At 36.6% G+C, this 16,365-nt stretch overlaps 1 protein-coding gene across 6 annotated transcripts in view; it reads right to left on the bottom strand.

Annotated features, from left to right (window-relative positions):
* LOC114885793 (C-type lectin domain family 7 member A-like) overlaps nt 1–13,669 on the bottom strand; it is a 15,052-nt gene extending 1,383 nt beyond the window's left edge. The window contains exons 1-6 of one of the 6 annotated variants that reach the window (XM_029206087.1): nt 13,525–13,649; nt 11,691–11,789; nt 10,574–10,702; nt 9,348–9,499; nt 7,813–7,931; nt 1,800–2,551 (exon numbers count right to left, since the gene is read on the bottom strand). In XM_029206087.1, coding sequence (XP_029061920.1) covers nt 2,419–2,551; nt 7,813–7,931; nt 9,348–9,499; nt 10,574–10,702; nt 11,691–11,789; nt 13,525–13,627 — 735 coding nt within the window. In that variant the 5' untranslated portion in view covers nt 13,628–13,649 and the 3' untranslated portion in view covers nt 1,800–2,418. Of the gene's footprint in view, nt 1–1,799; nt 2,552–7,812; nt 7,932–9,347; nt 9,500–10,573; nt 10,703–11,417; nt 11,450–11,690; nt 11,790–13,524 lie in introns of those variants that run through there. The other 5 variants (XM_029206088.1, XM_029206089.1, XM_029206090.1 and 2 more) reach the window with 5 other exon arrangements.
* Between the last annotated feature and the right edge of the window lie 2,696 nt (nt 13,670–16,365).

The following is a 16,365-nucleotide window of genomic DNA, read 5'->3' on the forward strand; positions in this document are numbered from 1 at the left end:
CGTGAGCCATGGCCGCTGAGCCTGCGCGTCCGGAGCCTGTGCTCCGCAACGGGAGAGGCCACAACAGTGAGAGGCCCGCGTACCACAAAAAAAAAAAAAAAAAAAAATTGCAAGGGAGAGAGGTAAGAGAAGCACATATGAACATGAAGTAAGAAGATAGGATATTAGAAATTGTCACAGCTGAGGTGTTATAATTTAGGAGGTGCTGATAATTATGATTCTAATGAAATAGCACTTAGAATTATTTCTCAAACTTTATTCAAGTAGATTCTTGATAATTTTTACCAACCCACATTAACATTTTTAATACTTGTCCTTAAATATTTTTTTCAACCATGACAAAAATATTTTTTGGATACTTACTTTATTGCAGGTACTATTCTCAGATTCTGAGATCCATCAGTGGAAAACAAAACTCTCTGTACTTTTAGTGCCTACATTGTATGGAAGAAGGCAGATAATATACAAGAAAGATAATAAGTAAGTAAATAGTAGAATATATGATACTATGATAAGAGTTATGGAAATACACAGAGGGTGAGGGAGGTTAAGAATGTACAGAAACGTGAGCCGGTAATTTTAAATAAGGTAGTCAGAGTCAGCCTCATTAACACGTGATACTTGGGCAAAGACTTGAAAGGTAAAAGAGTAGGTCCTGCAGGTATCTAGGGTAAGAATAGTTCAGGTAAAGGACGGGGAAGCTCAAAGGCCCTGAGATGCAAGCATGCCAGCTGTGGCTGAGAAACAGTACAGAAACCATCATCCTAAATGGAATGAGTCATGAGGAGAAAAGCAGCTTAGCTCGAAGGAGTAAATGACCAGCAATTGTCTTGGTGAGTAGACCGTTGTAAAGGTCTTTTGGTTTTTGTTTCTAATTATTTATTTATTTTTACTCAGATATGTGGGAAGTCAAGGAGAGTTTTAGTAGGGAGCTGGCATGGCTTGTTTTCAATTTAATGGAATCAGTCTGCTACGTTTGAAAATGGACTACAGAAAGACAAGTGTAGATGCTGGGAGACTTCTTTGAAAATTATTGCAATAACTCAGGCAAGAGGATATGGTGGCGCTTGAATAGGTGTTTCCTCTGGCATGATCATTACTCATCTCGAATTTGCCCTTTAGACAAAACGTCAGCTAGTAGCTATTTTCCCTTTTCTGTCTCTTGGAAAAGTGTGGATGTTTTCTCTTCATTCCCATGCACGTTCCCACTTTGGCTGTGGTATACACGTGTATTGACAAGTGAGGTATGGTATGCCTTGGACAGCCTAGAGCATTCTGACTTTACACCACCACTTTTGTTAAAGTCGTGCTTTTATCTTTAAGTTATAGGTTATTGTTGCCTCACCTGTCTGGTCTAGATAAGTGCAGCTGGACATTCAGCATACAGGATTATTTCCTTGATTATCAAGGTTTCTTCAAACCATCCACTCCATTCGGAGGATACAGGAGACCCAATTAAACCAAAAACAAAATTAAAATGCATGGCATCGCTTCGAAATCCCGCTTTATGCCTTAATTTAACTCTCAACCTGAATTATCTTTGCCCTTCCACATTTCTTTTCAGATAGTGACAACACAAGTTAGTGTCTTAAAAGACAATAGTCGACCTCACCAAACATTTCTATCTTCGATTTTTTAAATATTTAAGATCCAAAATTTATTCTTCAGCACAAAACTACCTATTATACTACCTCCTCCCCAGGGTCAGATTCATCATTTTTGGGGAGAGGGCAAATAGAGATAGTGTTAATTACACATGGCACATAATTTAAAGGCCAAAGGTTCTTTAATTAGCATTTTTTATTAAAATGAAATTTGCATAACATTAACCATTTTAAAGGGAAAAATGCAGTGAACGTGATGCAATTTCTGTTCACATATTAATGAATACAAGAAGGCTGTAAATGCCTCTCCAGTAATATGGAAATCCCCATTGGAAATATAAGTAGCACCAATGGGAAAGTTTAAAAGAAAATAAGAAAGAGACAAATCCTCATATGAGGGAACTTAGTTATGTTCCAATAATACCTTTTAACAGTAATTAATTCCTGAGGAATTGCTGAAAACTGCAAAACAGTAATCATAAAAAGTAATAAAACATGTTTTGCATTACAACATGTTAATACCTCTGTCAAGAGGACAGGTTACTTTTTTATATTCATTATCAGATCTTTTTTTGATTGATAGTATTTAAAAAGGAGAAAGCTTTCTTATAACAGCAGATTCCCTACAATTTCACATTATACAAGATTCTCTTAGTCAGAGATATGGCAGACATATTCTCTCGGCTATTTGAGAAAAAAAGAGATGGAATTGGATGATTTTTTTATGATGCTTTTGGTCATAAACATGTTGTTTTCTACCCTCCTTACTATCTTACTTATTGCTCTCTGCTCCTCCACGGCGACATCCCCACCGTTATGTTGACAGCTTCTTCTCACAAATACCGTGTGAAGGCACACTACAAAGTTGGTCGTAAATGACTGACACATGAATCCATACACAACTGTGAGATGAGTCTTGTTTGGTAACTGTTCTTCTGATTTGAAACCTGTTAAAATAAAATACAATAAGGTAATTGTATAGAACAAACATAAGGAATGTTGTCCACTGTCTCCACAATGCTGAAATAAATTGTTAAGGATACTGGTGAAAAGAGTCTCTGAAGTGTACGTATCATTGAAAAAGGAAACTTGAATTTAGATTCTATTTGTTTCCAGTGGTAACAAAATAACCTTCATTACTAAGGCATAAAAATGACTCAAAAAAATTTTAAGAAATACTACTAGTTGCATAAAATTAAATAAAACTGACAAAAAAGAAAAACTATTTAACATTCTATAGACAGTTCTTTACTTCTCTTTTAACATTTTACCTAGAAGTATATTTATCAAATGAAGCAACAGTTTAGGGAAAATATTATTGGATATGTTTAGTGAGTAGACCAAGTTGAAGCGTTCTTGCTAAAAGTTATTTAGAACTAAGTGAAGAATCATTGATATCAAAGCCATTTAAAGGCAGTTCAAACAACCCTATATTTTTAATGCATCCTGAAGTTTGCTTTGTATTGCAATATAATGAGAAACGATTATGAGAATTACCATGGGTTAACAGAAGCACGGCTCTGTTCTGTTTGCTCTTTAGTCTCCTAAAGGAGCAGTGTTAATTATTCAGTCAAGCTCAGAGGGCATCACTGAGCCTCAGTATAAAAGCTATGGTCTGGTACTTTTCATCCTGTACATCTATCTCTTCTTGGCTCTGGAGTTGGAGGATTGAGAGAATTCTTCTATTGAAATAACTAGACTAAGGACATGAAAAAACTTTGATCCAGCCTCAGGGAGAATTCTGACCGGTGATCTTCTCCAAAAAATTTTCTTGACCTCTAAGAGATTTTGGAGTATGTACAGAGCCAGATTAAATTACTGTCGCCAATGAGTAGTTACATATCAAAATGTTAATTTGGACCTACTCTTATGACTTTAGAGAGTCCACTATTCGTTTTTTAAAACAGAAAAGAAAACACAAGACAAAGGGCTATAGAAAAGTAGGAGATATATTTTGTCAAGATTCTTTGTTAATAAATTCACTGTGCTTTGGCTAGTGGAAGTGAAATAGTTAAGTGGTATTAAAATCAAAATGTGATAATACTCAGTTTGTACTATTCATACCCGATGGTGCTTGTCAGAAGCAAATGAAAAGCTTCTCTGTAAACTTCAAATTCATTCTACAAACATTTAAGAGATAATGTTAAGTGCATTATCAAAAAAAAATCAGATATATCGATATGAATAAAAATTAGAAGAAAAAGATAATAGAAACAGATACAAATGAGTATATGACACTGGTATTATCAAGCACAAATGTTAAAACAACTATACAGTGTATTCTAGGAGTTAAAACACAATACTGAGAATGTTAGAAGAAAGCTAGGAATTATAAATAGCAACTGGTAGATTTGAGAAATTGTAAAACTGAAAAATTCATCAAACAAAATTAAAAGCTTAACTGAGGCTTTCAGTGGCAGTTTAGCTACAGATGAGGAAAAATAAATGCTGCAAGATAGGTGAGAAATAAATACATAGGTTACAGGGAAAAAAAGGATAAAAATATAGGAAAAAGCAATGAGACATATAGGATATTGTGAATGGGTCTGTAATACATTTAACTGGAATTCCAGAAGAAGGGAATAAAGTCAGGAAGGAAGCAACATCTGAAGCATGTGGCTGAAAACTTTTCAAAACTGAAAAAAGACATCAAATTTAAAACATATATTACCTTCAAATAGCTGACATTTCAAAAACAACAATAAAAATAGAATACATTATAGTAATATCTCTGAATGCTTGAAAGAAAAAAGACTATAAATTTCTAATTTTATACTCAAAATATTTTTTAGAAAATTTGAAATAAAGACAGTTTTAGACAAGCACAGAAAATCTGACCTTAAAATTTCAACTCTAAAGGAAATACTAAAGAGTATTCTTCATATTTAAGAAAATGATTCAAAATGGAAGGTAAGAGAGGCAGAGAGGATTAAGAAGCAATGAAACCCGTAAATATGTGGGAAAATCTAATAAACTGACTGCATAAATCTATATTGTTTTCTAGGGCTATACTTTTATTGAATCCAAGATGCCATCAACCATTGGTGTACCATTTATTTAATTCTGTGAAATAAATGCATTCGAGATGGGAATTTAATAGAAAACCCTGCAGAAGCTGGAAAACAAAGGACTATTTTGGTGCAGGAGTAAATGAAAAATAAAACTGCCAAACAAAAGAGTAACAATGAAAAGTGCATTTCTCAATCTTGCCACCAGGGGGAAGGTGGGAGGAAAAAATTATACCCCCTATGATGTTGAGCCACAAGCTGCTACTCGTACAATTTTTCTGTCTGAACCTATAACAGTATACACACACACACACACACATATACAAAACCCCTACTGGAGTGTTTAATTTAAGTAGCCTCAGGTTTGTGGTGTTCCTCTTTGACTGGCAGAAACAAATGCTACGCTTTGACAGAGCTCAATTTTAGTGCAGGATGACAATGATTATAAAAGACCAGCAGTGGTAAGACATTTGCCAATTTTAGAGATACTAAAATGTGGGAAAATATGGGCCAGAGTTAAAATACACAAAAATAATAGCATGTAAATTGGGGAGGGAGTATACAGAGTAAAGAAATACTCTAATATTTTATATTGCCCAGGAAAAACATGAAAAGGCCAATTAATATTAGACTTTGATGAGTGAAGACTGTATGTTGAAATCTCTAGAGTAACTGCTAAAATTAGTTAAAAAGTAAACTCTAAATTAACATAAGAAAAGGTGGAACAATAAAAAAAAAAGTTCAAAAAAGAGGAAAGAAAGAAAAGAAAAAGTACATTGAATGAGCCTGAGCCTGCAAGATATAACAATTCTAAACTATATGTGCCTAATAATTTGGCTTCAACACATCAACAAAAATGTTTACAGAGTTGTGAGTAGAATTACAGTGGAAGATTTTATTATAATTCTCTCAGTATGAGAAGACGAAGCAAATAAAAACCAGAGAACTGAGAAATCCCTGGTGGTCCAGTGGTTAGGGCTCAGGATTTTCACTGCTGAGGGCCTGGGTTCAATCCCTGGTCAGGGAACTAAGATCCTGCAAGCTGCACTGCATGGTGTGGCCAAAGAAACAAACAAACAAAACCAAAAACCAGAGAACTGCAGTCACACTGAGTATGTTCTCTGACCACAATGGAACTAAACTAAAACCTAAAACAGAAGGATAACTATAAACACACAGATATTTCTAAATTAAGAAATACATTTCGAAGTAACTCATTGGCCAAAGAACAACTCACAATGAAAATTAAAAAGTAGTTTGAACTGAATGAAAATGAAAATACACTAAAATTATAGCCTTAAATGTACACACTTGAGGAAAAAAAAGGATGAACTTCATGAGTCCACACAAGAAGTTAGAGAAAAAGTAGCAAATTTGGGGCTTCCCTGGTGGCGCAGTGGTGGGGAGTCCGCCTGCTGATGCAGGGGACACGGGTTCGTGCCCCGGTCTGGGAGGATCCCATATGCTGTGGAGCTGCTGGGCCTGTGGGCCATGGCTTCTGAGCCTGCGCTTCCGGAGCCTGTGCTCCACAATGGGAGAGGCCGCAGGGGTGGGAGGCCGGCGTACCGCAAAAAAAAAAAAAAAAAAAAGTAGCAAATTCAACACAAAGAAATTGAATGGAAGGAAATGATGAAGGTGAAAACCAAAATTAATGGGGAAAAAAGAGAGAGAAAAAGACACAGAGGGAGAAAGAATCAACACAGCCACAAGTTCTTTCTTTGAAAACTACACCCAATGAGATTGATTAAAAAAAAGAAAAGAAAAGAAAGAAGAAAGCACACACACACACATATGCAAATACACATACCAATAATAGAAATTGAAAAGGGGAATATAATTTCATATTCTGCAGATATTAAAGAGAAAATGAACGACAACTGCAGTGAGGAAGACTTCAACACTTTGTGAGAGTTAATTTCATGTGTCAACTTTACTAGCCACAGCCAGATCAAACATTATTTTTGAGTGTGTCATTTGAATCAGTGAACTAGACTCAGTAAATTAGACTTCACTCCCCAACGTGGGTGGGCATCACCCAATCCATTGAGGGCCTAAATAGAACAAAAAGGCAGAAGCAGAAATTTGTTCCTTTCTTCCTGCCTGACTGTGTGAGTGGCGACATCTCATCTCATCTCACCCTCTCCTGCTCTGGCACTGGGTTTTACACCGTTGGCTCCCCTGGTTTTAAGCCCTTCATACTTGGACTGAAGCTCATACACTACATGATTTCCTGGGTATCCAACTTGCAGACAGCAGATTGTCGGATTTCTCAGTCTTTATAATCATGTGTGAGCTTATTCCTCATAATAAGTCTCCATATGTAAATTCTTCTTCATTGTGTGTATATTAGTGAGTACACATACAATGAGGAAAAATTTATAATCATGCAAATGTTCATATGTCTAAAAGAGCTTTATAAAATGTGAAATGTGGGCTTCCCTGGTGGTGCAGTGGTTGAGAGTCCGCCTGCCGATGCAGGGGACACGGGTTCGTGCCCCGGTCCGGGAAGATCCCACATGCCCTGGAGCAACTGGGCCCGTGAGCCATGGCCGCTGAGCCTGCGCGTCCGGAGCCTGTGCTCCGCAACGGGAGAGGCCACAACAGTGAGAGGCCCGCGTACCGCAAAAAAAAAAAAAAAAAAAGTGAAATGTGGTTGCTTTTAAAATTAATAATAATAGCATGTATCACACATTTACTATGTGCAAGATGCTGTGCTAAGTGATTTTACTTTTATCTCAAAATCCTAAGAGGTGCGTACTATTTTTATTCTCATTTACAGGTGCAGAAAGAGGGGTGCCATTAGATTAAGGAACTCATCCAGTTTCACACAATGAGTGGGCCGATCATTGACTCAAGCTGAGAACTGACTTCAAAGCATTGCTCTTAAGCACAGTTTTACACTGAGTCACAGTGATTGCACCTTCCTGGGCAGCTTCACACACATGCCCTCCTAGTAAGAAAGCTGAGGGAGCACTTGTGTTGACAGCTCGAGATGGCCATTCAGCTCTTTGTGACTCTTCAGTCCTCCTCTACCCTCTTGTTTTCTTTTTTTCCCCTGGCTCACTCTTTCTCTCTCCCCATCACTATGTATCTTTTTCTCTCTCTTTCTTATTATGGCCAACAGATCAGATTCTTAACTGCCTGACATGCTCTCACCTCTCTGAGGAAGAATATGAAGCTTTGTCTCTCCAGATACTTACAAGTTAGACAACAATATTGAACCATCGTCCCAGAGCCATGGTTCTTCAGTCTGACGGCGAGAAAGCCCTATCCAAAATGAATGGTCAGGTTGGGAAGACACTTGCCTAGATATAAATTCCTGTAAGGAAACATAAATACAAATACAAGTCAAGGAGAGAGAGAGAGTGTGATAGACAGAGATGATAGAGATAAAGAGAAGATACAGAAACAGACTCTTGGAGATTTTGAGAAACAGAGATTGAGTCACCTTGGTGGAGGATGTACACATATACTGGCGTCAACTTAGACAGAAGTGCCAATTCTGTCTTGACCAATTCTCTGTCTTGGCCAATTGTCTTGGCCAATTCTTGAATGCCATTGAGTGTCTCAAAAGTCGTATCTCATTTCTTCAGAGTCGTATTGTTTAATTTTCCAATAAAGAATGCATCCTTAATGTCAACATTGCACGGCTTGCATTCAACCTACCTGACAAAATCCAAGGGTGACAACATATCCTAGGCAATGTTCATGGATGACAGGCCACCATCTTCTCCACAATTTTAACAGAAAATATAAATTTACATGACCTTAGTCAAGAAATGCTTCTCAGAGTGAGATGACAATTTTAAAGTATTTAGTCCCACTGCATGAGTTATGCATAAGTAATCTGGGGGTTAAAGATCATATGTGAATTGCTGACAAATATAGCACAACATAGCGGCAATTACGGGAAGGTCTAAAAGTCAGACAGACTTCCAATCCTATGCTCTTTTTTTAATCATACATCTACTTCCATTAATTTTTATGTGAACTATAACTGTTGGGTAAGACAGAATAGAAACAAAAATATTGAGAGTAGTAAAAGTAAGTATAGAAGTTATAGATTGTTTAGATTTGTAGTATAGAATGTTTCCTGACTATTAACCCCTTCTCATGGCTCATCTGAGTTCTATCCTTCATTCAAGATGCATCGTAAGTTGCACATTTTCTGTAAAGTTTTTATGTCCGTGGGGATCTCTCCCTGAATTTCTATGACACTTGTGGCCGGTACGAGATATCTTACTTTTAATACCTGAGTTGTTTCTATTTTCTCACAAATTATTTGAGCACTGCTAAAACAAGCCTACTTTTTAAACCTCTTTGCCTTTCCTAGTATATTGCAAGGAGTAAATGATTTATAAATGTATATTATCATAGCTGCTGTTTCTCTCGGTAATTATGATAACAAGGGGAAGATTTTTCTATTTCACTCCACCACACTTACAACCTGAAATCCAAGGCCACAAAAATGAGTAGAGGCCTGACTATTATAGTCAATGTGCAGTTGTGCTTAAAGGATTTATTTCAAAGTAAAATGTGTTCATATTTTAATTAATTAATTACAGAGAGAAGCATATATTATGCACTTTACTCACTTAATGTATGCTATTATTATAATCATGGAGGATATGTAAAATGACTTTCTTTTAGGGAAAAATCATCATTACCTGGAACCTACCTCTATTTTTCTGTTCAATATAGACCACAGATAATTATAACTGAAATCTACACTTACCAACTCTTTTAAGCTGTCTATCTTCAGGAGATTAGAGCCCAGTTGCAAGCACCGTCTTTTACTTGTATCCCAGGAATCTAATGATGTGCTAAATAGATAACAGCTATTCTGATGTGTGATCCAGTTAGGGGGACAAGAGCTAGAAAGGACTCCTGGAAATAAAAGATAAATACAATGAGATTCATACTATACCAATTCCCTCTTTCAGTGCAAGTACCATTCATCCTAAGGACACTTGATAAATAATCAATGAATTACCATTAATAGATTTCATTTTCAATTCAAACTATATGGGTACAACCTTACAGAAGAGGCTCCATTAAAACCCCTTATTCATTTACAATTAAAAAATGAATTGAGTGGCTATAAACAGTGTTTTAGACAGTGAACGCTCCTTTCCTTCTTGACTTGTCTTCCATTCCTTCAAAGTCAGACCAGAACTCCTTTTCTCCATGATAACTAATAAATCAATTCAAAATCAATCACTGAGATATACAGTAATTTCATGTTAACTTATTTTACAAGTGTGAGATCCATTTCAGAAAGCAATTTTCCAAATAAGAAAAGTATAAGAGCAATCATTCACATTATAGAGTAATGTGATACAAATAGTGAGGAGGTATGTGTCCAGAGATGGAAAATTGAAGTCAAAATATTGTCATAGTCAATAATGATGCAATTAGAAATTGAAGTTTCGTGTATATAAAATTATAATTAAATAAATGAACTTGCAGGATTAAAGAAAAACAAATTTAACCAGAGTTTACAGAAACATATCTATTAGGTTTATTTCTTTTGTAAATGTTTAATTCTTAGCAACACTTTCCCTTCTTTCCTTTTTCTATCCGTTTTTCTTTTCCTATGTCCTATTTTAACTATATCATTTTAAAATGTCAATTCCCTAAGGGATGAGAACACTTTTTGTTCCTTCACATCAAATTATACAATCTCCTATAAGCCTAAATACATAGCCTGTGATAAATTAGTTACTGATTTTTAAAAAATCCAACTAAGTTGGAGATTCAACTAAGTTCATAAGGTATTTATGATATCACTTTATATATGACAGGGGACATATTTTACTGAGACAATACTGCTGTGGGCTTTCCTTGGATGCACAATCACCACACGTAAAAGTACTTTCTTCACCCGTTGCTCCAAACCTTAGCACCAATAATTAACCCTTCTGAATCAAGGACTTTATTAATCTTTTAATTCTTCCTTGCCTGTGGTCGTGAGAGCCTTGGTAGGAGCCACATTCTCTTCTAAAGATGGTTGACTGTGGTTCTCTTTATTTCTTGATTGAAAGCTGTTATCCTTCAACAGGTTGTTCCCTGAACTGGGTCTCCAGATAGCTTCATATACCAACAACAATAGTAATTACAGAAGAAAAAGTCATTTTGCTATGTTTGAGAATTAAAATCCCCAAAACCATATTTTTGTTGAAATGTAAAGGGATACATACTTGATTAGTGATAGATAATACATTGCTGATGGAGAGGTAAAGTTAGATCATAGATAGATAGATAGATAGATAGAATAGATGATAGATGAAATATATAGAAAAAAGAAATAACTTCCATGAAGAAGGTTTAATACAAAAGAGAAAAATGAAGCAAATGGAATACAGTCAATTGGTACCATGGATGATTTGAAAGAGTAATAAATCTTCTATCTTCCTTCTATTATTTAAAAATGAGAGTTCCTTGAGAACCTGCCTGGTGCCTATAACATAGAATGTACTCAATAAACACTTGCCTATTTAAGAAATCTTTCATATAGCCTCTTTGAAGGTACAATAATACTTTATTCAATTTTGAATGCATGAGCAATAAAATCTATGGAAATTTATTCATCCGTCACAAAATAACTAGTTAGTATTTGATAAGTGCCTCAGGTATTTCCTGATATTATCCAAAGGAGTTTAGAGTAAAGATCAGGTATAAAACAATTTCCTTAAATCATGAGACATAAAAAATAGCTTATAGTCTCTTTAGAGATTTTATTTCATTAGGAAGATAAGCACCAATTGTACTTCCTTTTTACCTCCTCTGGTTTGCTTTCATTAATTTATCCTAGGAATTCCATAGCTTTGAAACCACCTATTCAAGGAGAGCATGCAGTTAAGAGTATGAGTTTTTAGGGTAGATCACCCAAATTTCTAATCATGGTCCTACCAATAACTAGTTTATGACCCTAGAAATAAAATGAGAACTAATAGCGCCAATTCAATAGGGTCAATATACAGATTCAATTAGATTATGTTACGCTCCTAAAAGAGTGCCTGGAACAGTATAAATGCTTATTAAATGTCTGTTGTTAATCTCTCCCACCAATACTCACCCATGGTACACAGGACCACAGTTATCACCAGCATTACCAAGCATAAAATTCCCAAAGTCACAGCAATGGGACGCCAACGAGGGGATGCAGCACAAAATCCTGAGGCACCATAGGGAGCAGAAATTGAATAAAGAAATTGGATGATGGATCACAGAGCACTTCAATTCTACAGTTCATCAAAATCTGATATCCAGATAAGCTAGTCATGTAGGATTAGTCTGAATTTTTCTCCACCTTTAGCATACCTCTTCAGGTTCTGAAACTTGATATCTATGCACTCCTAATTTCAGCTCCACATTGATGTCTATAGTTCTTGACACTACCAGGATTCAAGAAATCTTACCTATTCTTAAAAGAGATAGCTTAATGTAGCAGAAATAATTCTGGTTACTAAGGGTAATCTTTCACTTACTTCTTGCACGTCCTTGGGCAAATTACTTCCTCTGTTTTTCCATTTCTCTTTGTGAAAAATTAGGTTAATAATACCTCAAAGGATTATTGTGGGCATTCAGTTAACATATGTAAAAGTACCTAGTTTAGGGACTACTAACACATTATAGGCAACACAATTTGTCCACACACATCTATAAACACACACATGCCTCCCTACCTCTTGCATCATCTAGTTTTTCCACTCTTCCCCATCGAGTTGCCCAAGAAAAGAATTGCATAAGTGACAAGAGGAAAATGATTGTGCAATGGGAATGAACAGAAAGCAGAAGAGAGTAAATTCTGCCGTCAAAACCTGTGAATAATCTCTTGATAACAGGAAACTCGCTTTATATTAATATCACCACTTAAAAACTGAGAATAAGCAATGAAAGCATTTCAGAGAATTGTCAAATAGGGGAACCATAGAGATTAAATTGCTCATTCAGTGAAGAGAGAAATCTTTTAATGCCCTTCTCCAGATGTCACCTCTTTTACGCTATGTCTAAGACTCATGTCCTGATGATGGGATCTTTTTGGCTAATACATATATATTTCTTCACTGGCATACAAAGAACTCCCTTTTGTTTAAAAAAAAAAATTCCAAATCAATCTCATTACCACACACACACACACACACACACACACACACACACACAAACAGGCTCAGGATTCTAAACCCTATGAATTCTGACTTCCCTTTGGCCTTTTCCATAAAATCACAAGTTGTTTTTTCCATCTTTTCATTCTTCTCATTCTTATCTCCAATATCCTGATGTTGTTCATTTACACTTCTGTGTTTCTTTGACCTCTATTCTGCAATTTACTCTTTTCTGTCAAATAAACAAGCCACTCCTATTGAAATTCTTTCAGCTTTGCATCTCATCACACTTATTACCCACTTCTTATTTTTGAAGTGTCTGTCCCTATAGAACAGAGAAATTGTGAGTATTTTCTATCATCGTAATAATTAACTTAAACATAGTTGACCCTTGAACGACACAGGGATTAGGGGCACCGCCCCTCCCCAAAGTCAAAAATCTCCATATAACTTAGAGTTGGCCCTCTGTATCTCAGTTCTTCCATATCCACAGTTTGGAATCCATGGATTCAACCAACAGCAGATCGTGTAGTACTGTAGTATTTACTTTTGAAAAACAACCATGTATAAGTGGACCTGTGCCGTTCAAACCCATGTTGTTCAAGGGTCGGCTGTATTAATGAGTAGTCACCGAATGGTTACCAAAAGCCTTAGTGCACGTTCAAATTATCTTCAGTGACTCCTGAAAACCTTTTACAATATATTAATAAAAGCCCAACAAATCGCAAGTCTCTCCAATTTTTTCCACTTCCAGTTTTAGTTGATGAGAATGTAAATGTTGAAGTCAGAAAGAAAAAAATATACCTTTCTCTGAGACCACAGGTTTCCTGATGATATTGCAAGAGCTGAAGTCCAATTGAGTATATCCATCTTCATCCAAATGTTCTATGGAAGAATGGTGTTCCATTGTTCTACTGAGTTCCTGAGTTGCCTCAGTATACGAGAGCTCTTTCTTCTCTTCTCCGAAGACAACTGCCTGTGGGCAAAAGAGGACCTATGAGTCAAGTCAAGTGGGGGAGGCATTTACTAGGCTTTAACAAGTTGAGTTTAAGCAGTCCAACCAGATACCCAAAAGCAGGAAATGAAAAATATGCAGTGGTAATTTCCCACTGGTACCTTTAGATCCTGTTTCTGAGACGGATGATTCTTAAGAAAATTATAAGGTAGCACAATAGATAGATCTTTGTTTCAGATCAAACATAAGAAAAATGAAACCATTAAGGTCTTATGCCGCTTTCAGTATTCTCACAACCGAACTGGACATCATTAATTGACTTGGCCTATGTAAACTTAAAACAATTTTGGTCCCTTGAGTTCACCAATATTTTGTTACAGCTGTTCATGCATTCATGTACTGCTCTTTCAGTAAACATGTATCAAATGCCCATCTTTTCAATTGACAGGAGGTGGGGATAAAAGGATAAATGATACCTGTGAAGAAGCTTATGGAGTAAGGGAGGAAACCCACAGATAGGTTCATGAAGGATACCATAAGGAGGCACATTGTTGTAACAATAGAGAGAGGAAACAAATCTCTTTGGGGCTTGTCAGAGATTTATAATACAAAGTAGAAAATTATTTATTCATCAATGACTATGAGCTAAGTACTACCTATGGCACGTGTTTTCTTATACAATCTCAGTTTTCCAACAAGTCTATGAGATAGGCACTATTAGTCCTATTTTCTGTCTTAAGTATAGTTGATTTACAATGTTGTGTTAGTTTCTGGTATACAGCGAAGTGATTCAGATATATATTTTTCATATTCTTTTCCTTATGGTTTATTACAAGATACTGAATACAGTTCCCTGTGTTAGACAGTAGGACCTTGTTGTTTAGTCCTATTTTCAAATGACAAAACTGAGACAAAGAGATTTTACTCCCTTGCTCAGTTTTAAGAAACTAATAAAAATAATGAGGCAAGGAATCAAACCGAAGTCCACTCTTACTGCAAAACTCATGATCATTTCTGTTATGCTACCCTGCCCCCTTCACCATTCTGTACACTCATATTGCAAGTAACAGCTTAGGGAGAATTCTGGAACTGAAATACTATGTTAAATGCTTAATGTTTCCTCTTTGCCAATTTCCACAGTAATACCCAAGTTAATGAGATATGGAAAAACATTTATCATTGCTAGAAACTAGAGAGGTACCCATCTGTTCGCAAGACTTCAAAGCAAGCAGAATGGAAGAGACTACTGGCTGTTGTCAAAGATAAAACCAGACACTCATTCAATGTAAATTGATACAGTGTCTATGGAGAACAGTATGGAGGTTCCTTAAAAAACTGAAAAGAGAACTACCATATCACCCAGCAATGCCACTACTGGGCATATACCCTGAGAAAACCATAATTCAAAAAGAGGCATGTACCACAATGTTCACTGCAGTGCTATTTACAATGGCCAGGACATGGAAGCAACCTAAACGTCCCTTGACAGATGAATGGACAAAGAAGATGTGGCACATATACAATGGAATATTACTCAGCCATAAAAAGAAACGAAATTGAGTTATTTGTAGTGAGGTGGATGGACCTAGAGTCTGTCCTACAGAGTGAAATAAATCAGAAGGAGAAAAACAAATATCGTATGCTAACACATATATATGGAATCTAAGAAAAAAAAATGGTCATGAAGAACCTAGGGGCAGGACAGGAATAAAGACGCAGACGTAGAGAATGGACTTGAGGACATGGGGAGGGGGAAGGGTAAGCTGGGACGAAGTGAGAGAGTGGCATGGACATATATACACTACCAAATGTAAAATAGCTAGCTAGTGGGAAGCAGCCACATAGCACAGGGAGATCAGCTCGGTGCTTTGTGACCACCTAGAGGGGTGGGATAGGGAGGGTGGGAGGGAGATGCAAGAGGGAGGGGATATGTGTGTACGTATAGCTGATTCACTTTGTTATACAGCAGCAACTAACACACCATTGTAAAGCAACTATACTCCAACAAAGATGTTAAAAAAAAAAAGTTGGTGAGGACAGATTTCCTTCAGTAATACGATTATAACAGAGAGGAGGGCCCAGCATAAACTGAACTCAACTTCCCCAAAACAAAGGACTATCGACTTTTTAAAGGCTGTGCTGTGCTAAGGGAAAGGCACTGAGTGGTATTAAGAGGGTTAATCCATGTGACTAGACCACGCGGATTTGTTCATTGGTGCTTCTCTGGAAGAAAAACAAGCTTCTTCATCCTTTGGACAGGATACACTGTTGCGTATTGCAGCAAGGTTGTGCCCCACTGAAGCTAGGGCCCTACCCTCCCATGGGGACTGGGAGAGGGCAGGTTATCTCCCTAACTAATTCCCTGTTTGCTTTCAGAGATGGTTCTCAGGACCCTGAGGAAAGTTTTAGGTGGTAGCTTTACACCTCAAAGGGCAGAGAGAGGATTTTATTTTTTTAATTTAATTTTATTTTTTTGTGTATGTGTGTGTGTTTTTTAACATCTTTATTGGAGTATAATTGCTTTACAATGTTGTGTTACTTTCTGCTTTATAACAAAGTGAATGAGCTATACATATATCCCCATATCTCTTCCCTCTTGCATCTCCCTCCTTCCCACCCTCCCTATCCAACCCCTCTGGGTGGTCCCAAAGCACCGAGCTGATCTCCCCGTACAATGCAGCTGCTTCCCA

Source organism: Monodon monoceros, unplaced genomic scaffold (assembly GCF_005190385.1).
Source record: "Monodon monoceros isolate NGI ecotype Baffin Bay Population unplaced genomic scaffold, NGI_Narwhal_1 Super_Scaffold_6, whole genome shotgun sequence".
Classification (NCBI taxonomy): Eukaryota; Metazoa; Chordata; class Mammalia; order Artiodactyla; family Monodontidae; genus Monodon; species Monodon monoceros.